Genomic DNA, 24,333 nt, shown 5'->3' on the forward strand with positions numbered 1-24,333 from the left:
AACGTTACCGTAAAATCAAGATCATTCACGATGGGAACATAAACGTAACAGAAAACATACTTGGTAACCATGGAAACATAACAACGCCATTTCCTCATATTCTGTCGTATACTTCAGCGCTCCACGATTGTCTTCTGTTTGCAAATCACGTAAGCATAAGCATGAAAGTTTGGAGTTTGCAAACTTTCATGTTAACGTCTTACGGTAATGTTTATATCAATGCTTATGTGAATCATTGTGAATGATCCCATTTGGTAGCCTGGGCGCAAACGTCTGTTTATGTTAGGCCTACGCTTATGTTTAATTTTGATTGTGAATGGGCCTTTAGAGATGTTCATGGATACGATCATGAGGCATATTTGCGAACATAGCGAATATTGGGGACTATTTCTGGACACGGACTTTGAGGGAGGTCTTGATCACAGTGACTATGATAAATATTCATGAATACCACGGCGACTATGAGAGAGGTAGGCCTACGAGGTATTTTAAAACGGAGACCAGGGTTGCCATACGTACGACTATAGTCGTACGCACACGACTCGGTGTACGAGGTACGACCGCACACTATGTCGTACGCAATTGTGTACGACTATTTCACTGAAGAGAAAAAAATTATTGGGAACTTATGTTGGTCTGTAATTAAAATGAAATTTATGGTTAATTCGTTCCTTTTAGATAAGTTTTCTTCATTTAATATGTCCTAGACTAATATGAAAGAAACATGCTAAAAGCATGCTTTGAAAATCGATCTGTAACTATGCTTGCATGCAAGTCATAATTTGTCATCTTGAGCGTCTAGGTTTCACGTAGGCGGCGCACTTATATGGAAATAATACGAATTTAATTTGATTAACTTTGTTTGTTAGATAAAGGAAAACTTTAATCAATTAAATAGTACCGCAGTTGCATTATGAAGTCTAAACGCGCCGACATTATAGAGGTGTAGGGTTTGAGTAGACTGTAGAGGAATTAATTTGATATAATTTTCAGCCGCCGCATTTATTGGCCTATCTGCCGCCGCGGCGGCCATAGATCAAACTCTGCTGATTTGAAATATAAGAAAGTTGTTTCTAACCAAGCGTCATCGTGCACGCCTTACTGCGATGACAGTGTTGATGATGAAGAAATGGGTGGTGATTTGTTTCAATGCTGAATGTCATTGTGGATGTGAACTATAATTAGTAGTATTTTTATTTGGAACTAAAATTTACTGGTAGATACATTTATTTTGAGATTCTTTATCAACTGCGTAATGACATGAAGGTGATAATGCAAGCGAAATGACTCCAGCGCCGAAAGTTAACCAGCATTTGCTCTTAATGGGTAGAGGGAAAATCTGGAAACAACGTCAGTCAGATAACTCGTCTCATCCGGGATTTCATCTCTGGCCCGCTCGTTTCACAGTCACACGTGCTAACCATTACTACACAGCGGTGGACTAGAAGTATATTAGGAAGTTGAGAAATTTACGACAATTTTATGCTGAAGTACGACGATTTTTATAAGTTAGTACGACGGTTTCGATTCCTTTATCTGGCAACCCTGACGGAGACAGAGTTAAGGCTGATTCACAATAAACCAGGAACGAGAACCAGAATGAAAACGAGAAGCACAGGACGTGAATATGAAAACTTTTTATTCACAATAAACCGAGAACGTAGACGATTATGCATATCGATATGTATGCCAATAACGATATGTAAAGTAGATATTACGCATTCTGATGTTATTTGTGTACAACTGACCAATGGCGTTCTCTCATGAGTACAAAGCAGCCAACATAAACACAGGTTAAACAACTTCGAAATTTCAACTGAAACATTTCATTAGGTACGGTACTATAAATATGCCCTTGCATCTTTATTATCACAACCTATTTTAAGTTTACCATAAGTAAAATAATTAGAGAAGAAACATTTGTAATAGAACAAAAATGAACACAACAGTAGTTATTGAATTGAAGCGTGAATATGTAGTGTGTAATACAACCAATACAGTAATAAAATATGATTCGCTTCCGATCGGTGTTCAAAGATACAGCTATTGAAAGCCACGTATTCTCCTTCATTTTCTCATCTTTATACGAGGCGCGCCGCTTATCGTAAAAGTGAGGATTTTCCTCAACACTCAATATTAGAATCTCGTCAAATAAAACTTGCTCCATGATGCACAGCACAGAACAAAATAATGCATAGGCTATGTCACGGTCTTCTTGCTACAAAATATACGACGACAAAATAGCTTTTAGATGGCAATAGAATGAATCTAGTGACCTGTGATCGAAAACGTGAACGCCAAAGTTGAAACTTGGCCAACTCTCCGTTCCCGATCTCGGGCTCCGGCAAGCTTTTCGTTAATTGTGAATGCTCACATTTAAATGTATACATTTTAACAATTTTACCGTTTCGTTTTCGTTTTCGTTCCGATTCTCGTTTCCGGTTTATTGTGAACCAGCCTTGAGGAGTTCTTGAATGCAGTGACTGTGGGTTGGATTTTTGAACGCATCATCTGTGAGGAAGGTCTTGGGTGAGGTTTCTGCACACAGCGATCGTGAGGTTTCTGGACACTGCGACTGTGAACGAGATTACTTGGACATAAAATTTTAAGCCAAATTTCCGGGCACAGGAGATATGAGGGAAGGTTTCCGACCACACAATGATTATAATGAAAGTCATTGAACACAGCAACTAATTCTTAATGATGTAAATATCGTGAAGCTTTCAAATGGATTGTGGGAGGAGTTTCTCCACATAGAAACCACGAGAGACGTTTTTGGATACAGCAACTGAGAAATATTCTGGATATGGTGAAAAGCGGTATTTATTCGGGGTTGCAGCAACAGTGAACGATGTTTTTCTACACAGCGATGACGGAATGTTCCCGATTATAGCGAATAAGGAAGTGACTTTGATACCCAACTACACCACGCTTGTGATGATTTCTCGACACGATTGTGGGAGAGATTTCTTTTTTGTTTTAGGCACGGCAGTCCCTTCATTTTCGCCGTATCACCATATTTAATTAGCTTTTGCTGTCTAATGATGTTTAATACCTACTAGTACACAAGAAATTAACTTCGGTTGTCAGCTAGCAGGACAAATAATACTGAAAATTGAATCAATTGCGTAGCGTTGATGAAAAATTGCTGCTTGCGATTCCAAAGCAGTTTATCATAAATTTGTTTGTGCGAGATCGTGCGTATTTGCTTGGTTTCCGCACAAAACCAATCCGCGGTAAGTCTAAAATTCCACATTCAGTATTCCCAACCTAACACACATAACAATTTCCCTCTTCTTACCGCTTAAGTGGCATATTGATTTACTGCTTTAGGATTTTAGCATATTATTTTTAAAGACGTACAATATAGTAATAATTATAAATTGGAAACTTACCACTGCAATTTCACCTAAATTGCACTGTTAATTATTGTTTTTAAATATTTGCAAAAATTAAGTAAACTCCACAACTCCACTAAAGTTACTGCATTCGTGACGCATGTAACATTAAGGAAGCCGTGAAAAAATCAATCGCATTTATAGACTGGGGGGGAAGAAAATACAGACGTAATCACGGCCTGCTGGAGTTTAGTAAACACAGAAAACATTTTAAAGCAACAATGTTGAAGAGAGATATTTTTGTTTTGCAAATTTGCCGTCATTGAACAGAAACCAAGATGGAGATTTCATTGCAACTACTCGTAATTGGAAATTCCTCTTTCAGGTATGTAATAAACGATCTTCGCACAAAATAATGTACGATACACGAGCGGTATGTTTTCTTTCAATTCTCGGAAATTAGAAAAGCTCAACTACGTTTCGCTTTTTCAAACTTTTCCTCGAACATGAAAACTTCAACATACCGCTCTTGTAACGCATATTACTATTACTTGTTTCAATTATCATAAATATACACAAAAATAATTTACACTTACCACATCATCCATCCATATATCCATCCTTGCTCGTCAAATGTAATTCTTACATAACTCCAACACACTGAGGAGGCAGGAACATTAATGATTAACACAGAACAATAATTCACACACTGTAAGCACTTACACATAAACACCTGGCTGGAAACAATCCTTGCTTCGTCTGATAGACAAACGGAGACGTAGGAGCGAGAGAACTGGCTAGCAAACGCGAACGAGCGACAGACTAGCTTAGCCGCGCCTCCCTCCACACGGCCGGAATACAAACCACGTGTTCAACCAATTCATTCGAGATGTACGAGCCCACGGGGGATGAGTCAGGATCTGGCACCAACAACGCACCTGTTACTCAACCCTTTAATCCAGCCTCAATCCCTACGTTTATAAAGTTTTCGAAACTTTCGCTCCTTCATTTTATTATAAAAGCGCAACGCCGTAAATATATATAGTAGAAAAATGATAATAAATAATTCCACCCTACTTTATGCTGGTGACTCGTAAGATACTGCACAATAAGCATCGTACAGTCTTTAACAGTATATTACGGTATAGGTCTCGCAAGTTGGGATTACCGACGACAGGAATGCGAACGAAACAATTCGAAAAGGAAGAGCGGGCGACAGGAAAGGTCACGAGATAACTTGAATGATATTCAACAGTACAATCAAAAGAGAATCAGTCTTGCATTGTGATAGTTACATTACGGTTTTAGTTTCAGTTCCACTGCATATGAATACGTGTCTTGTTCCAAGTGCGTTTATTTTATTATGTAGTGATGGAGCGTTCCCCTCGCAGGTTATCATTATTTTATTCGTAAACATAATGTTGCGCGTTTAATTCGCTTCGAATTTTTCTCTTGCTACGCTCTTCATTTCCACAGGCGATGTTCATCTTCTTGGAAGAGGCAGTACTTCCTCTTGTACCCTCGGCGTGCCTACATACACACGTCAAAACAGACAGTAACGCCACCACTGTTTTTCGGTAATCGTTCCTTGCGCGAGCTATACAAGCACAGTCACGAAGCTCAATACGTAGTAAATATGCATCCATAGATAGTTGTTAACCACTAGGATTGCTACTATCGCCTCATTACAGACAATGCGAAATAGTACTACAGTCCATGAGGATTTACTTGTCTAGTCCCTTTTAGAAAGAGAAAGAATACTCACCATCTCTCTCTACCCTCATTTATGGTGACGGCGGTATGGTCGACACTCCTTCCAGCGACCAGGAGTTAGCAGCGGCGGCACTCTCTTCCTCTTCAAATTCTGACTCCTCTCCGCCAGAAAGTTCCTCGTCCGTGTCCGTGTCATCCAAATTTATTACGAATCGATCGCTAATTTCGTCTACTAGTCCGTCCTTCTCCCAATAAAATTGTTCGACTTTTTCCACGTGTTCACAGGCCTTTCTCCAATTATCTTCCGTCACTTTTGCAAGAGCGCTCTCAAACAACAATTTCACATGTTTACTTTTGAACGAAATATTACGCTTCGCAACGTCATTTTTAACCTGCCCCCATATTAATTCGATCGCGTTTAAATCACAATGGTATGGTGGCTGTCTCACTACAGTATGGGAGTGCATTGTCGCAATTTGGTCGATTTCGTATGTTTTGAAATTATCTTTTTTAGTTTTTACAAGTTCATATAATACAGGTTTCGTGGATCGTAAATCAAATTCAATGTTATTGTTACGAAGTCAGGACTGCATTTCAGATTTCGGTGTTGATGAAATTGGTGCCTTATTGAGTTCTGTTGAATGATAGGGGGCATTGTCCATTACAATGATGCTATTGAGAGGAATGTTTGGTAATAATTGATTAATGAACCAGTTCTTAAATACAGTGCTGTCCATCTCCTCGTGGTAGTCTTTAGTTGATTTAGATTTGAAAGTTAGAAGCGCGTTTGGAATGAAACCTGTCGAACATCCGGCGTGTAAAATAATAAACCGTTGACCTTTTCCTATTGGGGTTTGAAGTGGGAAGTCAATTTCGTGATCATCGCTTTTCCAAACTTTGCTTTTCGTATGGTTCACATTAACCCAAGTTTCGTCTAGATAAACAACGGCGCGTCCAGTGGCGCGTAATTCTTTCATTTTTCTTAAGAATTTAAATCTCTTTAAAATAACATCTGACCTTTCCATTAAAAATTTTCTGCCTTGAGTATTTTTAACATACCTAAATTTCATTTTTTTAAGAATTTCTCTCAAACTCCATATGCTTCCAGTGAATAAGCTTTCCTTAATTAATGCGTCATTTATATCCTTCAAACTAGGCAAAAAATCAGTCCGATACAAAGAATAAATTACTCGTCTTATAGCGGCGGCAGAAAATGAGTCAATTGCAGTTTTCTGAGGGGTCCTGTTTGGGCGTTTCTTTCCTGGAGTTCGCAGAACACTTCCACTTTCTAGTGCCTCCCTTTGTTTTTTTAAAATCCTGCTAACACTACGAGACGATATACCTGTCGCTGCAGCAGTTCTTTCGATAACACTCGACACAGATATTGTTTGCTTTCCGCGTTTCAGTGCCTCATATTCTTCAGTAAAGAATTTGTGTACATTAATAACCATGTTCATACTGTCCGACTTCAAGGCTTTCCCGCGTTTTCCCATATTGCCTACCATGATTATTAAAAACAAGAGCACAACACACATTACAATGTTTAAGATAACAGGGAAACCATGCAATTCCGAAAACATTTTGTTTAAATTGTGAATTATTGTATATTATATTATATTATATTATATTATATTATATTATATTAAATTGACACAACGAGACACACACTTACTTCACTATTCACTAAACACTACTGAATAAATGAACTCGAACAACGCCAAGACGCCACTGAGAGACCCACTAATTGGATTTGCAAAAGTGTGTTCTAGAAGGGCCAAGGGAGAAGGAGGGAAGGGAATTCCAAGAATTCTACAAAAGAAAACCTTTCCCCCCTTACATCTGTTGACAGTCGATAGACAAGGACCGCAGACAAGGATAGTAGAAATCACGCCAACTTAACCCTCATGCACTGTACACAGTCTATTGTTCCTAGTACCCTCAAAACTCAAGCTTCGTGACTGTATATACTAGACTGTGATACAAGGTTGGAAAATGCTTTTTTACAAAATCGAGGGAAAGTTTGAAAAACGAGCAGATCGAGTTCAGTTGGAATAATTTGTATTTTTTTTTTCTTTGTTAAGTGAAGTTTGAATTGTTTAAATAAAGTTCAGTACAATTCAAATGCAGTGATTTGTTTCGTTTAATGTATATTAATTAACACTGCGTTTTGCGTATTTAATAATATTTTTAAAAATCTTAATATACAGAAACTAGTACGTACATTACACTATTAACAACTGACTGCAGGTCAGCAGTCTGGCCAACGTAGAAACTTCACCATCAACTTCAATGTGAAGGAATAAAAATGATTCTGGTACTTCTATTATTTCGTGTTCAGTTGGAATAATTTGTATTTCTTTTTGTTGAGTGCAGTTTGAATTGTTTAAATAAAGTTCAGTACAATTCAAATGCAGTGATTTGTTTCGTTTAATGTATATTAATTAACACTGCGTTTTGCGTATGACTTTTACATGCATTGTAAGATTGTAGCATACATAGAAGGCAGTGGCTTTCATTAGAACTCTAGAGCAGTTATTTGTAATATTTCAACATACTTATCTAGGTTTGCAACTCTGAATTGAGTATAATCAAATTTCAATCATGACGGCCGTTTGCTGTAACGACTAGAGATGGGAAAAGTTGTTATTTTCTCGTAACAGTTCCCAACTGTTCCAGTTTCATGAAAATACTAGATTCCAAATAACAGTACCACCATATATTATATAACCTACGAAGAAGTTCGATCCACAGCACCGGATCGAATCCCTCTCTTCCAGTGTTTTTCCCTTTGTGGCCTGACTCCATGTTGTTACCATAAAGATAAATTCTGTAGGATCAGAAATTAATTTTTACATTATATATATATATATATATATATATATATATATAATGTTTCTGGTTGTCATTATGTAATTCCATACACGGCCGACTTGATGCTAGCTTCGCTTCTTTAAAAGCGACGGGAGCATCAAGTCGGCCGTGTTCCATAACATCCAGTATATTGAAACAGCAAGTATTTTGTATAACAGGCACAGTACTACTAGTATGTAACGTAACAGTGGTGTTTTCGAACAGGCCATTACGTTATTTTATAGTTGTAATTCATAATGTAGTTCCATAACATCGAGTATTTTTTTAACAGCAAGTATTTTGTATAACAGGTACAATACTACAAGTATGTAACGTAACAGTGGTGTTTTCGAACAGGCCGTTACGTTATTTTATAGTCGTAATTCATAACGTAGTTCCATAACATCGAGTATTTTTTGTAACAGAAACTATTTTGTATAGCAGGTACAGTACTACTAGTATGTAACGTAACAGTAGTGTTTTCGAACAGGCCGTTGCGTTATTTTATAGTCGTAATTCATAATGTAGTTCCATAACATCGAGTATTTTTTGTAACAGCAAGTATTTTGTATAACAGGTACAGTACTACTAGTATGTAACGTAACAGTGGTGTTTTCGAACAAGCCGTTACGTTATTTTATAGTTGTAATTCATAAGTAGTTCCATAACATCGAGTATTTTTTGTAACAGCAAGTATTTTGTATAACAGGTACAGTACTACTAGTATGTAACGTAACAGTGGTGTTTTCGAACAGGCCGTTACGTTGTTTTATAGTTGTAATTCATAATGTAGTTCCATAACATCGAGTATTTTTTGTAACAGCAAGTATTTTGTATAACAGGTACAGTAGTACTAGTATGTAACGTAACAGTAGTGTTTTCGAACAGGCCGTTACGTTATTTTATAGTTGTAATTCATAATGTAGTTCCATAACATCGAGTATTTTTTGTAACAGCAAGTATTTTGTATAACAGATACAGTACTACTAGTATTTAACGTAACAGTGCTGTTTTCGAACAGGCCGTTACGTTATTTTATAGTCGTAATTCATAATGTAGTTCCATAACATCGAGTATTTTTTGTAACAGCAAGTATTTTGTATAACAGGTACAGTACTACTAGTATGTAACGTAACAGTGGTGTTTTCGAACAGGCCATTACGTTATTTTATAGTCGTAATTCATAATGTAGTCCCATAACATCGAGTATTTTTTTAACAGCAAGTATTTTGTATAACTGGTACAATACTACTAGTATGTAACGTAACAGTGGTGTTTTCGAACAGGCCGTTACGTTATTTTATAGTCGTAATTAATAATGTAGTTCCATAACATCGAGTATTTTTTGTAACAGCAAGTATTTTGTATAACAGGTACAGTACTACTAGTATGTAACGTAACAGTGGTGTTTTCGAAAAGGCCGTTACGTTATTTTATAGTCGTAATTCATAATGTAGTTCCATAACATCGAGTATTTTTTGTAACAGCAAGTATTTTGTATAACAGGTACAGTAGTACTAGTATGTAACGTAACAGTGGTGTTTTCGAACAGGCCGTTACGTTATTTCATAGTCGTAATTCATAATGTATTTCCATAACATCGAGTATTTTTTTAATAGCAAGTATTTTGTATAACAGGTACAGTACTATAGTATGTAACGTAACAGTGATGTTTTCGAACAGGCCGTTACGTTATTTTATACTTGTAATTCATAATGTAGTTCCATAACATCGAGTATTTTTTTAACAGCAAGTATTTTGTATAACTGGTACAATACTACTAGTATGTAACGTAACAGTGGTGTTTTCGAACAGGCCGTTACGTTATTTTATAGTCGTAATTAATAATGTAGTTCCATAACATCGAGTATTTTTTGTAACAGCAAGTATTTTGTATAACAGGTACAGTACTAGTAGTATGTAACGTAACAGTGGTGTTTTCGAACAGGCCGTTGCGTTATTTTATAGTTGTAATTCATAATGTAGTTCCATAACATCGAGTATTTTTTGTAACAGCAAGTATTTTGTATAACAGGTACACTACTATTAGTATGTAACTTAACAGTGGTGTTTTCGAACAGGCCGTTACGTTATTTTATAGTCGTAATTCATAATGTAGTTCCATAACATCGAGTATTTTTTTAACAGCAAGTATTTTGTATAACAACTACAGTACTACTAGTATGTAACGTAACAGTGATGTTTTCGAACAGGCCGTTACGTTATTTTATAGTCGTAATTCATAATGTAGTTCCATAACATCGAGTATTTTTTGTAACAGCAAGTTTTTGTATAACAGGTACAGTAGTACTAGTATGTAACGTAACAGTGGTGTTTTCGAACAGGCCGTTTCGTTATTTTATAGTCGTAATTCATAATGTAGTTCCATAATATCGAGTATATTGGAAAAGCAAGTTTTTGTATAACAGGTACAGTTCTACTAGTATGTAACGTAACAGTGGTGTTTTCGAACAGGCCGTTACGTTATTTTATAGTCGTAATTCATAATGTAGTTCCATAACATCGAGTATTTTTTTGTAACAGCAAGTATTTTGTATAACAGGTCAGTACTACTAGTATGTAACGTAACAGTGGAGTTTTCGAACAGGCCGTTTCGTTATTTTATAGTCGTAATTCATAATGTAGTTCCATAATATCGAGTATATTGGAAAAGCAAGTTTTTGTATAACAGGTACAGTTCTACTAGTATGTAACGTAACAGTGGTGTTTTCGAACAGGCCGTTACGTTATTTTATAGTCGTAATTCATAATGTAGTTCCATAACATCGAGTATTTTTTTGTAACAGCAAGTATTTTGTATAACAGGTACAGTACTACTAGTATGTAACGTAACAGTGGAGTTTTCGAACAGGCCGTTTCGTTATTTTATAGTCGTAATTCATAATGTAGTTCCATAATATCGAGTATATTGGAAAAGCAAGTTTTTGTATAACAGGTACAGTACTACTAGTATGTAACGTAACAGTGGAGTTTTCGAACAGGCCGTTACGTTATTTTATAGTCGTAATTCATAATGTAGTTCCATAACATCGAGTTTTTTTTGTAACAGCAAGTATTTTGTATAACAGGTACAGTACTACTAGTATGTAACATAACAGTGGTGTTTTCGAACAGGCCGTTACGTTATTTTATAGTCGTAATTCATAATGTAGTTCGATAACATCGAGTATTTTTTGTAACAGCAAGTATTTTGTATAACAGGTACAGTACTACTAGTATGTAACGTAACAGTGGTGTTTTCGAACAGGCCGTTACGTTATTTTATAGTTGTAATTCATAATGTAGTTCCATAACATCGAGTATTTTTTTAATAGCAAGTATTTTGTATAACAGGTACAGTACTACTAGTATGTAACGTAACAGTGGTGCTTTCGAACAGGCCGTTACGTTATTTTATAGTTGTAATTCATAATGCAGTTCCATAACATTGAGTATTTTTTGTAACAGCAAGTATTTTGTATAACAGGTACAGTACTACTAGTATGTAACCTAACAGTGGTGTTTTCGAACAGGCCGTTACGTTATTTTATAGTTGTAATTCATAATGTAGTTCCATAACGTCGAGTATTTTTTGTAACAGAAAGTATTTTGTATAACAGGTACAGTACTATTAGTATGTAACCTAACAGTGGTGTTTTCGAACAGGCCGTTACGTTATTTTATAGTCGTAATTCATAATGTAGTTCCATAACATCGAGTATTTTTTGTAACAACAAGTATTTTGTATAACAGGTACAGTACTATTAGTATGTAACATAACAGTGGTGTTTTCGAACAGGCCGTTACGTTATTTTATAGTTGTAATTCATAATGTAGTTCCATAACATCGAGTATTTTTTGTAACAGCAAGTATTTTTATAACAGGTTCAGTACTACTAGTATGTAACGTAACAGTGGTGTTTTCGAACTGGCCGTTACGTTATTTTATAGTCGTAATTCTTAATGTAGTTCCATGACATCGAATATTTTTGTAACAGCAAGTATTTTTGTATAACAGGTACAGTACTACTAGTATGTAATGTAACAGTGGTGTTTTAGAATAGGCCATTACGTTATTTTATAGTCGTAATTCATAATGTAGTTCCATAACATCGAGTATTTTTTGTAACAGCAAGTATTTTGTATAACAGGTACAGTACTACTAGTATGTAACGTAACAGTGGTGTTTTCGAACAGGCCGTTACGTTATTTTATAGTTGTAATTCATAATGTAGTTCCATAACATCGAGTATTTTTTGTAACAGCAAGTATTTTGTATAACAGGTACAGTACTACTAGTATGTAACGTAACAGTGGTGTTTTCGAACAGGCCGTTACGTGATTTTATAGTTGTAATTCATAATGTAGTTCCATAACATCGAGTATTTTTGTAACAGCAAGTATTTTGTATATCAGGTACAGTACTACTAGTATGTAACGTAACAGTGGTGTTTTCGAACAGGCCGTTACGTAATTTGATAGTCGTAATTCAGTATGTAGTTCCATAACATCGAGTATTTTTTGTAACAGCAAGAATTTTGTATAACAGGTACAGTACTACTAGTATGTAACGTAACAGTGGTGTTTTCGAACAGGCCGTTACGTTATTTTATAGTCGTAATTCATAATGTAGTTCCATAACATCGAGTATGTTTTGTAACAGCAAGTATTTTGGAACTGCAAGTATTTTGTATAACAGGAGTATGTAATGTGAAAGTGGTGTTTTGGAAAAGGCTAGTGAGCATAGAGCTCATATAACAGTGGTGTTTAGGACGCCAAATGATAACATACTTCCCTGTATGCCATGTGATGCAGTACGATGTCATAATGAGTCGAGATGTGAATTCCTGGAAATGAAATCTTTTCTAATGCTAAATTGAATTCGTAGATCAGGTTTGTTCGAAGCAGGAAATGTAATGTAATTTTAAATTATTTGTAAATTGGTCACGAAATCGAAATTGATCCCAGTGGTAAATAAAACCTAACCTATTCCTCCTCTTCTGCTTAGCTGAAGGTCACAAATGTGTTCAATTTCTCCAAAAATTAGTAAATAAAAGCTATAATCATTTCGGCCGTGCTAAAATTCATATTAATAATGTACCGTCATGAAGAATAATAATCTCATTGTAATGAAATATGAAAATTTACCGTTGTACTTTTTTAAACAAAAGAACTTCAATAATAGAGTCATGTTTCAACAGGCTTTAGTTTAATTTCAAGAATTGGTAATGAAACTAAAGCTGTAAAATATTTGGAAATAAAACATAACCTATATATTTTCATCTCCCTTGATAAAATTTACAATGTAGTTACTATAATACAGTCATTATGTTATTTGATAGAATCCTATACTCAATTAACATCAGTTCCAAGATAATGTGTACATTTTTTAAAGACGATCTTCGTATCTTTACTATTTATCTTTTACTTTAGTTTCCAACATTTATTTCAGTACGACAAAAGGATTCCCAATTCTGCTTTCAAACAGTTGCGCCAAATTATATGGGCTCGTGGGATACGAGCCCACCCAAAAATTTGTCGTGTTGTGAGATTTATTTAACAAGGCTCTTCAAATGTTTGAGTCCCCCACTGTTTTCCAAAAGTTGGCGTCACTGCTTTCAATAGCACGAAACATGTTCCGTTCTGTGGAACAGACGTTGTCATAATGTAGTTCCAAAGTGAAACGAGTATTTGCAACCGCAAGTATTTCGTACTAGCTCAGAGCAACACTGTTATTTTGGAACGTAGTATTCCAAGGTGCTGTTACTTTTTGGAACAGTTCCAAACAAGGAACGGTTCCAAAATAACCGTTACGTTATTTTTTCCCACCTCTAGTATACAGTAATACAATATAGTTATATTAGTACAAATGAGGATTACAATCGATAACTGAACGATCAGGCAGTTAAAATTAAATTGATGTCATGTGATTGTTATTTTAGTATGTAATCCTCATTTGTAGTTAATGAAACTATATACGAGTAGTATTATTGTATACCTATTTATGCACCGCCCTGTATTTAACTTAATTTTGGACTTTCATTAAGAGATTTGCATTTTCCATGCATAAAATTTAAGTTTTTAACACATTTCGCTTATATCGCTAATACCAAAAAATCACACCTCTACCTATACAAGTATGGAGTACAAGTCACTGCAATCACTATGGAAAGAAAAATAATAAAATACATTAAATAGACAATATTTAAAATATCTCACACATTAATATATGAAAGACAAATATCAAACTCACAAAGAATATAAACTTCGGAACATAGGCATGTGTTGTCGGCCTGGGTGGCGCAGTCGGTATATGCTGGCCTTCTGTGCCCGAGGTTGCGGGTTCGATCCCGGCCCAGATCGATGGCATTTAAAACTATGCCTAAATGTGACAGGCTCATGTAAGTAGATTTCATTCATTCATTCATTCATAGTGTTCTGCCCAAAGGCAGGTCTTTCACTGCAAAAACCCAGTATTCTCCAGTCTTTCCAATTTTCTTCCTTCCTCTTAGTCTCCGCATATCATCCATGTATCTTAATGTCATCTATCATCTGATATCTTCTTCTGCCCCGAACTCTTCTCCCGTTCACCATTCGTTACCGTGCATCCTTGAAGAGGCAGTTTCTTCTCAACCAGTGGCCCAACCAATTCCTTTTTCTCTTCCTGATCGTTTTAGCACAGCCTAGTACAGCGTTTCTCAAACTTTTTTGAAGTGGGGACCACTTTTTAAAGTCAGAACAGTTCCGCGGACCACCTTACTCTTGTTCCCTTCGAAAGAAATTTAGGCCTATCATTTTCGTCACATATTTTAATACCAGTATACTTATATTTTAAAAATGAATTAAGGTTCGGTACTTCGGTCCTCTGTTATGAATTCGGGTGGTCACTGGCTGGATTACAGGCGCGGCGCCAGATGTGCAGGAAAAAGATGTCGAGAAACACCACGTATATAGTGCTTTAAATCCCTCTTTTGTTGCTGAGAGTAGAATGGGAAGTCGATAGACGGGTAGGGTAATAAATTTCATAAAATGTCTGTAATGGGAGAAAAAGTGAAATTCGATTTCCATGTGTCATTTCCAAACTCTGAAATTTTAGTTATAGTGTGATACGCAATTCGTTCGAATTTCATTTTTTCTTCTGTCTTTTTTGAAGGACCACAAGGGCAGATCTTGAGGACCACAGTTGGTCCGCGGACCATAGTTTGAAAAACGCTGGTCTAGTATATACAGTCACGAAGTTTGAGTTGTGAGGGTGCTAGGAACAATAGACTGTGCCGGTACTATTTCGCATTGTCTGTAATGAGGCGATATCAGCGATCCTAGTGGTCAGCAACTATCTATGGATGCATATTTACTACGTATTGAGCTTCGTGACTGTATATACTAGACGGTGGTTTTAGCGTCCTTCTTTCTTCACCCACTCTTTCTAACACAGCTTCGTTTCTTATTTTACTGGCATGTAAAAGAATTCTTGTGGGACAAAATTCCGGCACACCGGCGACGCTGATATTATATGTTCACCGGATTAAGCCAAGGCACAGTAACTACACTTTGAGCTCAATAATAAGCGTGCCGCTGAAATAATTATTACTTAAGTGATTTGAGTATTGTAAGCACAATTAATTATAAATATTTATTATTTAAGCAGCTTTATTATTATAAACGTAACATCACATTTTATTTACAACAGCGTCGGCGATGTATGCAATGGAGGGGGAAAGGAATTGGCCATCCTACCTCATTATCCCCTGGCCTAGTTGCCTCATAAGTGGTGCCTTGTTGGTATCCCCTTTTGAGGTTCGGACCTATCTGAGTAAACAACAGTATCGTCACAGTAGAAAATACGTCAGACATCTTCGAGTGTGCCGCAGAAAGAAATTGTGACGCTCAGACGAGAAGCAGCTAGTGACGGACACTTGAGCAATTTATGGTGAGCGATAAACACAAAATATATAGAACGTGATGAAATCTGTAGAGAATAACTACCAATAGGCTTATCACCTTGTCACAATCATTCAATTCATGCACTGCACTGAAAGGCAAGCAGTAACGGAAGCTACAACATCCTGGAAATATTTAAGAATATACACCTACTTACAGGCGCAACTTTTATACAGTAGAACTCTTTTTATACTTTTTTCACACATACTTTTTTTTCTGAATTCCAAAAAAAAAATAATAATAATAATATACTTTCTACGTTAATTTATTTCAGTTGTGCGTGTTTTTACAGTCATACGGTTCATATTTTAAATCCCAGGAGATACGAAACGTCATTTAAAGTGGCGGCTCGTGAACTTCTGGATTGGGGGTGCTGCAGTAGATTTTGGTATATACAAATTTCACTTCAATCTTCTCCGCAAGGGAAAGTTGAGAAATATTAATATCCTATAATTCACACACACTCATGCTTGCACATTTGCACTGGTTAAGTTACGGTACTAAGATGGCACATCAAAGCAACACTCGGATATACTGATGGTCAACAATTTTCTAAAACTGGAAAGAGGTCTCTTTCGTATTTTACATACGCAAACATTTTGAGTTAAGGAGGCTGGATATATAACAATAAGGCAAAAGAGGATATTAATTTCGTTATATTAACTCGATAAGATTCTACAACAATAAGTATGTGAAGAGAAAATAAAAATGTTGTCATTAAGTTTCAAAGGAATAAAGAATCCATTTGAGGCAGCATTACAATAGCTATGTGGGAGGGGAGGAAAGATCTTCCCTTGTAGCCTGGCTCTGCAAGCCATTGCAGCGAAATATGGGTTTTAAGCAGCGGCAGTTTCCCTCTGCTTCCCTTCACCTCTCAACCCCCTGACCGTGCAAGACACTCTCTATGAGCTGTTCCACCCTGCAGATCCCAGGACGACTTTGAATGCAGTGTCAATTCCAATACAGTCGATGCGCAAAAATATTATGCACCAGATAATAGTAGGGCCTATATATTCCCGGCCAGATGAAATATAAAGCAATTTACTTAAGAAAAGCTATAAAAAATTATTCTACAAATTAAAATTAAAATTATTTTTATTTTTATTTTCTTGACAAAGCAGGAAGTGCTGCAGCTCCGCAGTTCTTATGGGCGAGCCGCCCCTGGTCATTTATACATTCTAAATACATTTTGCTCGAAATTAGGTTAGCTGTGAAAATGTAATAACGTGAAAATACAGCAAGTGAGGATCACGTAAGAGCAGTTCCTAAAAGGTTCATTTGGCCGTGTCTTCAGTGTTGCCAACTAATACCAGATATCACCAAAAGGGGGATAAAACCAAAATGACATGTATAATAATAATAATAATAATAATAATAATAATAATAATAATAATAATAATAATAATAATACCGATGTCTTATTTATTTACTTATTTACCACATCTCATCTTTATGTTGGGAGGTGTTTTATAAAAGGTTCAATAATTTGTAAAAGAGTATATTTTCCTCCTGGACCTCTCGCACATTATGTTGGTAGTTAGTAGATTAATAAGATCTAATATTAATATCCATTTGTCTGACAACATGAAATTCATTGCTTTGACTAAACAGTTTAAGATTCACGAGACCTAACCTAAAAATGTATTTTTTTAAGCAGGTTATTTTACGACGCTTTATCAACATGTATTTTGTTTGATCACGTGAAATGATTAGTATGAATTCTTAAAACCGCATGCCACTTTGAAATGTATGCTTAATAACACTTACTTAATTCTAATAACGTTGCTATTCTAGTTATATTTGCTGTCTCCGTGAGCATTTTCTATCGATCATCCAAGTGCATGTATCACACCATATGTTATATTTATTTATACTTATCTGACTATAATCTTGAATTGTGTCTGGTACAGCGTTTTGAACGTACACTTCATCCAGTACGGTATTCCGAAATATTTGTGTTCAACTGTGCACAACTTTACCAAGTAACAATCAAGCTAACAATAAATTAAGCATAAGCGGATCAAAGCACATAAAGGAACGAAATCAGACGTAATTAAGAGAAATCCATTTTCGAAGATTTAAACTTTGTGTGTATTACGTTTTCATTACCAAGCTCCGGATTCTTAGGTTCGAACCTTTTCGATTGCTATCTCGCTACTCTCGAAATATCACTTTTCTTTTCCATTTTATGTACAGCCGAACTGGAAATCTCAGTTACTCGACAACCAATTTCTTATTCTTTTTTTTCTCTCTCTCTCTCTCTTTAAACATCGCACGCAATGCAAGTGCGTGCAGCCAGGTGCACTTAAGTGTGAAGTGATTTTCTTTTCTTCCGTAAACTTCGTCTTGCGAAAACAGAACCATTCATAAAGCACTGAAGGTTTTTCATAGCATGTGAAATAAAAATACCGAGATTAAAATACGTACGTAAATTAAAGCTTCCAACGTTCAATGCTATCTATACACGTGTGATTGTAATTTAATGAAATAGTACGATTGGTAGTACTTATTTTACAAAAGAAAAGAGCTTTGAAAGAGATATAAACCAGATTACACAGGTGAAAAGACAAATGGAAGGTTCAGAGCCATAGTGGGCCAAGCGCCATTAATTAAAAACGGAGGAACCAAGGGTTAAAGTTAAGTGAATACCATAGTTTAATGAAGACTGACATATCATTTACTTTAATGTGAATACTTCATTTTAACCCTTGTTTTCTACAGTTTTAGTAAATGGCGCTTGGCCCATAAAGTTCTGAACCCTTCAAATTTCAAATATACGAGCCGAGCCGAGCCGAGCCTTCTTGACAACTTGTTACAACATTCCCATTTTGAATTGGACAGTTTCCGGAATGTTTTTTTTTCTTCTTTTTGGAGCTCGAGATTCTGTTTCCAAGACTACCCTTGATTTTATTAAATCATTAAACATTCATAGCTTCCGCAAGAAAATATTCTGAAGCAGATGCTCAAAGACTCCACAAAAAGTACGGTATCATTTACATATTGTAATAAATTTTACATTTATTTTTTAAGTAGTTTGCTTCAATTATGTTCTTGTTCAGGATAGAGACCGGTGAAGGGCTTATGTGAGGGCGGCAATGAACCTCGGGTTTCTTAAAAGCAATAAGTAAGTAAATTATGTTATTTTTATTGTCAAAATTATTATTATATTTGTTATTGTCTTCATGCTCTACTTAGGAGTTTGTTTTTAAAATATTTTGTTTTAATTTCTGAATGGCCTTGGTCAATCTAATTTGAGGACAGATTTCCAATTAATCAGTATGCATACATACATACATACATACATACATACAGACTACATACTACTGGGTGTTCATTTCAAAGTGTGTCATGACGTCACTGTTGATGAGTCAGCGATTTGAAGCGAGTTTCAGCTTTTGTGTCAGAGAAGTTGCCTATTAATCAAGGCGTTCAATCTGAACCTGAGAACGTGTACGGTATAACTTGAACGTCGTAGCAACAGATGACGGTCTGTGTGCTACCATAACTTCTTTCGAACTGTGTTTTGCGCGGCCAAGTCGTACGCTGGGTATTTGTTATTATCGGTTGCGTACGGCAACATTCCACAACACAAATCAAATGCTCCGTGTCCATGTTGACCGTCGAAATTAATGTCAACAAATACGTAAGTAATCGTTTTAACCCTCTCCACATATCCCGACAGTAAGAAAAAAACTCACCTCAGTACATGTTTCGAAACAGTTCACATTCCTGCCACTACCGGCGTTACCGTATGTATCGGTAAGTACTCTTCTGAATGAACACCATACTTTCTAGGCAATTTCTCTGGCAAATAAGTAATACACCTCTGCGGAAGTGTAGGAAGATTGAATTCTCTAGGCTCATCGACTAGCCACATGACGGCACACAGCGAGCCATGACACACTTTGAATTGAACACCCAGTAGTACAGTCAAAGTATCGGAACTTCGGGTGGCAACGCCATTCTCTATAGGCAACTTCTCTGCCTCGTCCGTGTGGTACGTGACCTGCTCTCCAGACGCTCGCTCTCAGTGCGAACTTGTGTAGTTACCTTTGTTGTAGATGACATATAACCATTTACACAACACCACTTTCAAAGTACGGCAGTGACACACTTCTGCCAGCGTGCATACCACTTCTCGAAACATTCCTGCAGCCCAACTTTGATCACTTCCCGAAGAGCGCTTTTCGCATTAATTTTCACCTCTTCGGCTGACGCAAACCGCCGTCCCTTGAGTAGGGATTTGACCTTTTGATATAAGTAGAAATATGCTGAAGCAAGATCTGGAGAACATGGTGGCTGTGGAAGGACAGGTATTTTGTGTTGTGCGAGAAATTCGCTCACCGAGAGCGACCGATGTGCTGGGGCACTGTCATGATGGAGAACGCAATTGTTCTTACCACAAGTTGGTCTTCTTCGTCGAACTGCATCACGAAGACGCGGAAGAATTATAGCAACATACACTTACTGACAGTTCAACCAGAGCGTTTATCATATCTACCGGGACATCATTTTATTTTTACTAACATTTCTAATATTAACCTGGCTATACCTTTAGATTAACTATTGAGAACAGGAAATATCGTTTGCTACACCCTTCCAAGACTGGAGTTCGACAATACTGGAGTAAAATACAAACAAATCACTTTACTAGGTATAGGAGGGAAGAAAAGTAACTCATCCATTTACCTAAACTAGGAAATATCACGATTTTGAGTTTGATAATTAATTTTCATTGGGTTTTTGTTTAATCAAAATACAGTACAGTATTAACAATAAGTGTTTTTACTCACGAACTGAACTATCTCATTCTAGTGCCGAGGTCATGGAAAGCATGGGGCTCTACCTCCATGCCCCCCCAAGTGCCTTCATGGCATGTTACGGGGATACCTTTACCTTTACCTTTTACTGAACTATCCATGCTGACGTATTCATTACGGAGTGTAAAGTATACTATCTACAGCACATTAGCGTACAATATAGAAAATGAAGTTAAACTGAAAAATAATCATAATATGGATATTTAAACACATTTTTGAAAATGGTGGCCGTTCATTTCGATACAGACTTCAGTTCTTTTATGAATATTATAGCATTATAGACTATTGTACCTAATTTCAATTAGCAGTTTCGTCCTTCGTACTAGTAACTCATGTTGAAATAATTCTGTACCTATTCTATAAAAGAGTACCAGTACCTTACGTACTGTAAATTCAATCTTCACTTCTGCTCGATCCAAAAGATAAAATTACTCAGGCATGCTATCTACTGTCCGTCCAAGTGGTTATGTCACAGAGTCGTAGAAAGGAGCAAATCACGTGACAGTTAATTACTTAACGTGGCCATTTTATTTAAGTTATTTTAAACAGTTGTATAATATTACGTAGACGTCTAATTCCTAACAGAAATTAATTTTTTTCAGAAAAGAGCTAAGACAGTCCAGTCACTGGCCTCTACAGAAGCACGAACAGAAGCACGTGGGGGAAACCAGGATGCGACATAGGCAAATGGACGATAGTACCTGTGCTGAAATATTAAAAGCTCTTTCGTCACTGGAAAACGCGAACATATTTCTGGAACATACTGTACTCACCCAGTAGGCCTACTATTGACTGTGACCGTACGACTCTGACTGCATATACGGCCTTGGTTCTGAGTGTAAGAAGGGTGGGAGTGAAGTACATTAAAAACCTCAGGTACAATAAAAGTTGAAGTAAAAATAAAATGATGTCCCTGTACAACCAACTAATTTCGTGATAGACTGGGACATTATATGGCTATGAATGGTTCTCATTTTGAACATCTGTGGTGAAGTTTGGTTATTGATAGTGTTTTGTTTAGTTTTATGGCCTACTCAACATGATTTTACATAGGCCTACTTATTTGTCTCAAGTTTGAAGTCCACGAAACAAATTTAATAAATAGTTAAGACATGAAACGGGTCAACGGTTAAAATTTCTATACATGCATACGTAAAATCTAATGGAGATTCGAAATATATAAAGTTTAATATAGGGTGCCATTAAAAAAATAAAGTTTACTGTAACATTCTGTATGCTTGAATAATGTTTTTCGAACACTGATATCATATTGTGTGGTTTATCTCCAGCAGCTTTTGTATATAACTTTTTTTTTTGGTGAAATGAAATTTTAAGAAGTTATGAGTCCCAAATAGCAATCGGGACGAAAATGAAATACAAACTGCTGAGCCATTTATACTCGAACCCACACTTTCTGAAGTCGAAATTGCGATAGAAAATCTGAAAAATTATAAGTCTCCAGGTATTGATCAAATTCCAACAGAATTAATACAAGAGGGTGGAAGCACATTATCTAACGAAATTTGTAAGCTTGTACTTGCTATTTGGGAAAAGGAAATTGTACCAGAACAATGGAAGGAATCCATAATCGTACCTATCTTTAAGAAGGGGGTAAAGATTAACTCCATATGTAGATGAAATTATTGGCGATCATCAGTCTAGTTTTAGGCGTAATAGATCAACTATTGATCAGATTTTTGTATTCGACAGATAATGGAGAAAAATGGGAGTATAAGGGTACAGTGCGTCAGTTATTCATAGATTTCAAAAAGGCATATGACTCGGTTAAGAGACAAGTTTTATATGATATTCTTATTGAATTCGGTATTCCCAAGAAACTAGTTCGATTAATTAAAATGTGTCTCAGTGAAACGTACAGCAGAGTCCCTATAGGTCAGTTTCTGTTAGATGTGTTTCCAATTCACTGTGGGCTAAAGCAAGGAGATGCACTATTACCTTTACTTTTTAACTTTGCTCTAGAATATGCCATTAGGAAAGTCCAGGATAACAGAGAGGATTTTGAATTGAACGGGTTACATCAGCTGCTTGTCTATGCGGATGACGTGAATATGTTAGAAGAATATCCACAACGATTAGGGAAAACACGGGAATTTTACTTGAAGCAAGTAAAGAGATAGATTTGGAAGTAAATCCCGAAAAGACAAAGTATATGATTATGTCTCGTGACGAAAATATTGTACGACATGGAAATATAGAAATTGAAAATTTATCCTTTGAAGTGGAGGAAAAATTCAAATACCTGGGAGCAACAGTAACAAATAGAAATGATACACAGGAGAAAATTAAACACAGAATAAATATGGGAAATGGCTGTTATTATTCGGTTGAGAAGCTTTTATCATAAAGTCTGCTGTTAAAAAATTTGAAAGTTAGAATTTATAAAACAGTTATATTACCGGTTGTTCTGTATGGTTGTGAAACTTGGACTCTCACTTTGAGAGAGGAACATAGGTTAAGGGTTGTTTGAGAATAAGGTGCTTAGTCAAATATTTGGGACTAAGAGGGATGACGTTACAGGAGAATGGAGGAAGTTACACAACACAGAACTGCACGCATTGTATTCTTCAATTGGCATAATTAGGAACATTAAATCCAGACGGTGAGATGGGCGAATCCAGAAATGCATATAGAGTGTTAGTTGGGCGGCCGGAGGGAAAAAGACTTTTGGGAAGGCCGAGACGTAGATGGGAAAGTAATATTAAAATGGATTTGAAGGAGGTGGGATACGATGATAGAGACTGGATTGATCTTGCTCAGGAAAGGGACAAATGGCGGGCTTATGTGAGGGCGGCAATAAACCTCAGGGTTCCTTTAAAACCAGTAAGTAAGTAAGTAAGTATAAGTAATATTTCATACTTTCTAACACCACCCTGTATATATAAAGAGAATCACTTTTTTTAAATTCAATCTGTTATAGAAAATCACATCAATATTCATATGAAACACGACCACAGCTCTTGAGTGAAGGCTTAACTTCATGAATCATATGATTTGAAGGTCTAATTCATTAGACATAAACTAACGCAGAACTATTCATTCATGATGATGACATGAACCAAATGCAGCTGAACTAACAATGTAAAGAACAGTGGCAAGGTCGCATGGCGAGAACAGGCTATATTCATTCCTGTACGCTCCAGTCGAACGAGTGGGCGCTACACCCGAGCACGTAATCCTTAATTCAGGCGAATTCCTCAAGTAGGATGTTTACTGAACTGTCGACTTAGCTATGGTTTCACTGCAAATTCGGGAATAGAAAGTAATTTGTATACCTCCTCCTATGAAGCATTTTAATGCAGCAAAAAACAGATTTCGAGATTTCCACGATAGTACAGGTTATGCAGCGTCGTATTCAGAGGTCTATGCTGGCGCTGACCGCCGGATCCGAAGTACGCCGTTTCGAACCCTACTGAGAGTGATGGATTTCTAAAGGTGATAAAAATATTAAGCATGGCTTCCTGCGGAGGAAAGTAAAGCTTTGGATTCTGATAAATCTACAAACGTGTGAAAGAATATTGTACCTGATAGAGGACTCCAAAGCATCCCGTTTAATACACTCTTTCTTCTGTTGAAAATTCTAAAATATCGTGCTTTAAAGGATACTGAGAAAATTTTCCTGGACTTCTACATTTACCGCTAGCGCCTGCATA

General features: G+C 36.3%; 1 protein-coding gene across 5 annotated transcripts in view; it reads right to left on the reverse strand.

The window, feature by feature from the left end:
- The window catches only part of ERR (estrogen-related receptor), a 370,747-nt gene that overhangs the window by 240,902 nt on the left and 105,512 nt on the right, over positions 1–24,333 (reverse strand). For 3 of the 5 annotated variants that reach the window (XM_069828084.1, XM_069828080.1, XM_069828083.1), the window contains exon 1: positions 3,935–4,806. The exons of the other annotated variants lie outside the window; for them this stretch is intronic. In XM_069828084.1, the coding sequence (XP_069684185.1) occupies positions 3,935–3,958 (24 nt within the window). In that variant the 5' untranslated portion in view covers positions 3,959–4,806. Of the gene's footprint in view, positions 1–3,934; positions 4,807–24,333 lie in introns of those variants that run through there. 5 annotated transcript variants of the gene reach the window in all.

The sequence above is a fragment of the Periplaneta americana genome, chromosome 6 (assembly GCF_040183065.1).
Source record: "Periplaneta americana isolate PAMFEO1 chromosome 6, P.americana_PAMFEO1_priV1, whole genome shotgun sequence".
NCBI classification, from domain to species: domain Eukaryota; kingdom Metazoa; phylum Arthropoda; class Insecta; order Blattodea; family Blattidae; genus Periplaneta; species Periplaneta americana.